The 7,500-nt window shown below is 38.5% G+C and overlaps 1 protein-coding gene across 2 annotated transcripts in view; it reads right to left on the bottom strand.

Moving 5' to 3' along the window:
- The window catches only part of LOC138028232 (serine/threonine-protein kinase SIK1-like), a 36,432-nt gene extending 28,976 nt beyond the window's left edge, over window positions 1–7,456 (bottom strand). Inside the window, exon 1 of one of the 2 annotated variants that reach the window (XM_068875696.1) lies at window positions 6,602–7,456. In XM_068875696.1, the coding sequence (XP_068731797.1) occupies window positions 6,602–6,642 (41 nt within the window). In that variant the 5' untranslated portion in view covers window positions 6,643–7,456. Of the gene's footprint in view, window positions 1–659; window positions 796–6,601 lie in introns of those variants that run through there. The other variant, XM_068875701.1, reaches the window with a different exon arrangement.
- Between the last annotated feature and the right edge of the window lie 44 nt (window positions 7,457–7,500).

Below are 7,500 nucleotides of genomic sequence, written 5' to 3'. Positions count from 1 at the left end.
GCAAGGGCTGACATGGTCTAAGTATCGCCTCTCGAAAATCAGTGTGTTAAAGGCAGCAACGTTACTTGAACATTATTGGCAAGCTTTTTATCCTGCTCTACTTCTCGAGAGATAAGATTTGATGGCAAAGCGCTCGAAAACGCTTTCAATTTGATTCGGCAACGACGTCAATATTGAAATCGACCTGAAGATATATTTCCAATTTCCGGAGGTCAACAGATCCTTCCCTCAACCTCTTAGTAAGAATATTAAACATCTTAATCGAACTGAAGATAGAAGAGAAGGCCGACTGCGACTGACTTACCCCAGAAATATGTTTTAGTCCTGAATCAAACAGAAAAAAAAATCGCCAAATCTCTGGTGTTTGATATTAAGATGTAGGGTTATGGTTTGACACCGCCTACATCATTTCATCACTTAACTAAAATTCCCCCAAGAGGCTTGTACTGAAAGTGAGAACAGCCCAGTATGACCAACACCTTTGTGAAAATGACTGTTTCAGCATTTTCCTCGGACAGAGATGCTAACTCTATGGCCGTGGGCGCTTTTAAGGTCCCTTACTTACCCACGAGTGAAATTTTCATTTGCGAACAACAATATTAAAATTATTTCACCGGGAATAACATTAGCTGAAATATTTTTATACTGACTGTACTTACGGTGTTATTTTCCCGCTTGTAAAATTCAGGGCAAAGAACTGCAAATCAAAGCTTTAAACAATTCCTTTTTTCTTAACACGTCTCGTTCACCTTGAGTTAGCTCCGTGAAAAAGCGGTCCATTGCTGTTAGTAATCGCGCGTCGATTTGAACGATTATTGCTCATTTTCACACTTAAACCGACTTCAAGCGGCGTCGCGTAGTTATCAAGGATATCATTTCATCGCGTTACTTTGTTATTTGTTTTGAAATTGCCATGGAAAACGACCGGTTTCAGATGAAATCGACCATGAATTACCAGCGGATCTTAATTATGAATCATCTTTTTTCAATATTAGTCGCGTAATTTTGTATATGGTAACAGTTCATTCAGCTCTCTTTATTAACGTTGGCTTCGATATTTGGCTGTACTCGAAAAGACCAGCATGTGGCATTATCGTTCGTCTGTCGTGCCGGCGTTAAAATTGGCAACGTTTTTATTTTGCCTGTTTCAAAGAAGTCAAGAATGGATGCTGTGCTACGCTTCGCAATCACGTGACAAAAATGCTGGACGTTATAGGTTCAAAGCCCAATCAGGTGTGGCTCGGATCTGACGCACTGCTCGCGCAAAATTGATTCTCACCAAGGCGCAACATGGTGTGTGAATTGACGCACATTGTGACACCCAGCAATGTTGGGACTTGGTTGACAATCTTGCTCTCTTTTGCACGCAAATACACCTGGCAAGGTGGAAACATTGCCCAAGGGACCACTCAGTGAATCACAAGTTCTGACTTCATTGATAAAAGACATCGGCTGAACAGAAAGTAAATAACAACACAAGAAAGAACAGCTACTGTAGATAAAAGTGTTCCTAGCGGACTAACTTTAGCCTCCCTGGTCACTATCGGCTGTACAAATACAAAAGAGTAAAGGGGATCGTGGGAAATCGACAAAGAATACTCGTGAATTTCTTGTCATCACCACCAAATATCGAACACAACAAAAAATCGATTAACTTGAAAAGCAACTTTGCCGGTTTCTCCAGTAGTAAAATACTAAAAGCCGGCAACAATGCTGGTTTCTCCAGCGATAAAATACTCCTAGTCCAGCTTCAAAAAATCAGTCTTCGTCAAAGATGTAGTACTTTCAAGTTTTGAAGGAAACAAGAACGGTAAAAATTCTACGTATGTTTTGAAGACAATTTGATTACGTAAACGCCAAGGAGGTACTGTATTTCAAAAAGCTTCAAAAGGGGTAAAGAGCTATCACTTTACTATATCTGTTAATGTTGAAACATGTTTATAACGTTGCTATGGTAATACAAATCGCAACAGAAAGAGCAGAGAGGTCTGGTACGGTTTCAAAGTTAAATTTTCATTTTGTTTCTCTAAGTTTGAAAGAGCCTTACAGCTGAACTATCTTCCCTTAATCTTCTCCGTATCAACCCTTTTTGTGGTCAATGAATTGCTATTCTTATCAATGAATTGCTATTCTTACATAACATGAAGACCACCAACAACCTTGAGTACATCTTAATTTCCCTAGATCAGATAAACTCGCAAGTTTAATACTTTATGCCGCAGACGGTGCTTAAAATTAATAATCACTTTTAAGTTCCAACTAAACATGATAAGAAGTCACACAGGCACAATTTCTCCATGCCAGCTCTTTATAACTAGAAAGGAATGCAGCCTTACAAAACGTGAACTATTTTTCTTTCGGGTCGGAAATGAATTTTAGCTTTCGTTTTATTTGATCTACGGATGATTTATAGCACACACTGCAACCAATATCATCTCAAACGTAGTCTACAACATTAATTAATATAACTATCTTCTGCTTGAGAAACGTTAGCCATTATGCGGCTATTCTAACGGTATCGGCTGCGATGATTGAGAATAACAACTTTGCGCAAAACCACTCCATCAATATCCAATAACGTTGGAGACTGACCGAACAAATTTGACAGAAACAAAATATCACTGAAATGAAGCGATAGGTAAAAGAGCATTAAAACTGCGTTTGGCTTTTCGTCAAGCTAGTGTTTTTCCCAAAGTTGAACTGAATAATAATAATAATAATAATAATAACAACAATAATAATAATAATAATAATAATAATAATAATAATAATAAATATTTATGTAACGCCTATCCAGTTCTGCTCTAGGCGCTTCACAAAATTGAGGAATAGATTAAAAAGTGAATCAATATTTAAACACAATTAAAATCGCTAAGAAAAGAAGGCTTTTTTGGATTCACATGAGCGGATGCTATCAGGCAAACTGAAGCTAAAACAGTTAAAAGGGGCGGCTAGTTATGACAAAACGATCATTTCCGTAGGAATTTGGAATTTGCGTTTTTGTTTGAGAACGCATACCTTCTGATGCGTTTTCGCCCTAACGTACACACCACAACGCGCCAAGGACACTAGGTGTCGAAAACGGTTTGCAAGTGGAGACTTTTGAAAACGCTCCGGGTGTAGTGTGGATGGGTGCATGAAAACGGAGACCTTTTGAAAACAATGACGTCAAGGCGTACTAGAAAACGTTTGAAAACGCATGAGTGTCGATCGTTGAAAAGCGTGGGGAAATTTTGATAAAGGTTCTTTACATCGTTGTTGAGCGTTGCGGTGTAGATAGGTGAAAACCATACGACGACTCGATACTTCGGATGACAATATTTTGCAGTCGTTTATGGCCAGATGAAAACGACTACTTTTGAAAACGCATTTGTGTGGATAGTTCTAAAGAACTCCACCTCATGTTGCCGTATGACATCCATGCATGGCTTATTTACGCGGACTATTGTAGTTATTTCTTTATTCTTCTATAAAAAACATTTCGAAAATATCATAAGGAATATAGTACGCAAATTATTCAAAATCAATTGTCCTCCTTTCTGTTTCCTCCGACGCTTTAATTTCGAGAAAACATCTTGTGAGAATGGATGTGGAACTTTAATGAGCGATTCTCGTTAGGCGTTGGGGGAATGCCGGTTGAAATAGGGAACAGCAAAACCCAGATTAAATCCTAAAGGTACTTCTGGGTGGATCCAACTTATAGGCATAACCTATCAGCTTTAAAAGGTAGTCCTTGAAAAAGAACTATTGCTCATCTCTTGTAAAATACTTGTCCCGGCAGGAGTCGATTGTGACTTCTTATGTTTGGACGGATCACTTAGAAAAAATTATTTTAGATGCAGTTTGTAACATTTTATTAAGATGCTTTTTAAAGCTGTTCATTGTTCCAAATAGACAACAATCATTGAATGGGATAAAAATAATGAAGTTTGAATTTGTTAACGATGCCCGCCGAGAAGACGCATGAATCGCTTAACTTCCAGCTTGATGACTTTTGAGAAAGTGATAAGAACATTTTTGGAATTCCGCACCTCTTGATTTGTATTTTAGAGGGAATTTTTGCCTAAAACGGAGAAAATAACAATACACGCAAATATTCTAGAATCTAGCGACGAAGTAAAAAAAATGTGTTTGTTTGTATGCAAAGATAGGCATTTCCGCGAAAATTAGACGTTTTTCCTGTTTACGGCATTGCGTCACATTGATGTCACAGTCATCCAGGTGATCTGGTGACGTAATTCGGAGGACTGGGGAGAAAAATTTTAACGCCGTATCCCACAACCACGCGCTGCCTTATTTTCGAATTCAACATGGCAGAGGCGAGGTTAGATCTTGTCGGGTCTATTTGAATGTTCATTCAGTAACAGGAAATGTGGTAGACACGTAATGATCTGTTGACTTTCGGCGATGACAATACTGCAGGGAGTTTGGAAACAACACCTAAGGCCGCGCGCGGTTGTGGGATACGGCGTTAAAATTCTCCTTCCCAGTCCTGCAAATTACGCCACCCGATCACCTGGATGTAAGTGTTATTTGCCTGGATTGAACGAGGGGATATATGGCGTAGCCCGGGAACCAATACGGAGCGTTTTCACTCACGTGACCAGCAGTCATATTGGATTACTGAAACAAAAGAAAGTCTGCATAAAAATAGATTTCAATTCCTGAGGGATAAGTTGGGTACACCATCATGGCCGCCAATTCTTTGTTTTGGAACACCAACATGGCTGCCGTGACGTCATGTGAAAACGCTCTATTGCGTGAATATCTACTAGGCTCCAAAACATCCCTTATTTGAATCAGTTTGGACGCTATAATTATTTCCGACGGAAGTTACGTTGATCATTTTAAGCAGGTGATTGTTCAGTTGGCACGATATCCTTCCTGTTTGGCAGGAACAGCGTAACATTATGGTTAACGTTCCACTCAAAAACTGAAGAAGAAGTAGCTGTCCTAAGCTATTCATATCCTTTCTTTCCAAAATCGATAAGAATTTGGAAGACGCTATTGCCAAAAGCAATACAAACCCTATTCGTCTACTCATAGTTATGATCTACTGCTCTTAAGATCTTGTCATACCTTAAAGTGGCTCCACATCTAAAACGTCTGTAATGTCTCACACCTTTTAAACCTCTTAAGCTAAGTGTCAACACTTGTCGAGCTTATGTTTTTAATGCTAATTGTCCTTGGAGTATTAAGTAGCGAAAGCTATTTCTTGAGAAGTGTAACGAACTAAGAACGAAAAAGTTACGAGTTTTATTCTCGATCATTGACTTCTTGTCATTTATTTCGCTATAGCTTTTAAAACCACTCCAAACATAGCACAAATATAAAATAAGCACGCACCATCACCATCCACTGATATCAATTCTAAATCTCAAGCTTCATTTCTTATGAACTATTGTAGACTTGGGGCTGATGCCGACCTCTACTCTACTCTGTATTGGTCACTATGTGGACTCTCGGACGTTATGTCTGCGCACATGCGCAAAAAGAACCTCTGGAGGGTCTCTGGAGGCGAGATTGGGTACGAGTTCCTCTTCAATCCTGAGCATGCGCGTCAGTTTTGAAGGAAGAGTGTTTTTTGCAACTGAGTCTCCTCAGAAACAACTCTTAATTAATAAGTCGAACTCGTACTTCGTTTGAAGGTCGGTTCTTTGTCACGCTTTCCAAGTTAAGCATGACTACATACAAAACGTTAAATCGCATTTTCTTCAATTTCTGTGATAAATCTGCTTGGTTCTGAATGCCCTAGTATGTAATTAAGTATTTAACTCTTTCTCTTAAGGCACAAAATTGTGTACAAAGATGCCATAAAAATAAACCTCTTTATTCATTAAGCATGTTGAAACTTACTATCTCATTTATCATCTTTGTAACAATTGCGAGAACGTCACCACTGGTTGCTTTCGTCCGGTCATACTCGGCCAAATAATCAATCTTGAGTTAAAAGCCAACTCATCTGCATACATTGCAGGTTTAATTTTTTTTTTCGTTTTTGGATTACTGAGTTGCAGAAATTTTAGACCTTTTTAAGGAAAATTAGCGATCGCAATATCACACGAGTCAATCCCGTTTTATTATGTCAGAGCCAAAGTTTGAAAAAAATATTTACTTTTCATATGTTCGCAATGCTCGGTAACACTCCTTTGTAATAAAATCTGTTTGATTTACGTAGAAAAATTCATTCAAAGTTTTTTTTTTGCCTCTCTTTACTTTAAAAAACAGCTTGAATATGGTAATAAAGATAAAAGCAAGAAGTAAGATTTGCTTTGATTATTTTGTTAGTTATAATACTGCTGAAAGAAGAAAAGCTCAATCTTCAGCGTTTTTCTCCATCGCAGCGACGTAAAAAGGCTGTAGAAGGTATTTGCATAAAACGTCGACACGCTCGTTTACCATCTAAATGTGATCCAGAACCGTATCACTTAAAATTTTGAATGTTGCTTTTTTCTATAACTTGATAAGATTGGTCAAACTTTCCAGTCCAAAACAGAAAGTGTATGAAATATACTGTGGTCGGGATGATAACAGATCATGCTACAATCATCCGCAAAAAATCTTAGACGATTTATTTAAGAACGTCTGCTGGCCTACATACCTCAAGGGGAGATTCTTGTCGTTTTGCTCCGCATTCATCATTTCCAGTTAAAGGACACTCTCCGTAGTTGCACCAGCAGGCATCCAGACGGTCTATGCAGAGTCAGGAGTCCTACGTTTTATCAGAAACTCAGTTCGTGGGAGTCCACGACTAAGTCAGGAAACTCGATCACGAGCATTTCGCGTTTGTTTGGAATGACTGTTTGATGTGTTTTATTCTCAAACGCGAGACAATATTTTTTTTCACCTCCCACGCAAGAAAAAGACTGTTCATTTGGCGTGATTGACATTCAGTTGTCGAGTGGCAATCGAATTGTTGAGCTGTTGAACGACATTCGAAACGGGTGCATCTGTGGCAAAATTTTGATGTCGATTAACCACATCGTTTGTTTAAATATAAGTTTCAGGTTTGCGTCGATCTCGTTAGCATAAGAAAATTGAAATAGTGGAAAGATTCAGTATTGCGTTCACCTGAACCGGTTAACGGAAGACTGTAGCCTGCTGGCTGTTATTAGAGTGTGAATATTCTGTTACTTAAACATCTCTCTCTTTTAAGAATTTGCTCGAGATTTGTAGCTAATAAGCAAGCAAGGACCTAAAATTTAACAAGGTTCTTTGATTTTTGGAAACACGCAAATTTCATCGCGGACGTTTGCCGTCACGGTAAATAAAACGGGATGTCGAAATATCTTTAATAAAAAATAAGTGATATCTGATTCTAAGGAGTAATGGTTCCGGCTACAGGAAAAAAGGGTTATATAGCGCAAAATAAAAAGGCTTTTTATTCGAATTCTCGTGGCCAGGCAACCGGTCGTTTTTGGGTGTGTGTTTGTTAATAAAACGTCCTTTAGGCGGTTTTCAATGAGTGTCCTTGAGACAAAGAAATCGTAATTTCTTTGG

This window comes from Montipora capricornis, chromosome 13 (genome assembly GCF_036669925.1).
Source record: "Montipora capricornis isolate CH-2021 chromosome 13, ASM3666992v2, whole genome shotgun sequence".
NCBI classification, from domain to species: Eukaryota; Metazoa; Cnidaria; class Anthozoa; order Scleractinia; family Acroporidae; genus Montipora; species Montipora capricornis.
This window is presented reverse-complemented; position numbering and strand designations above follow the sequence as displayed.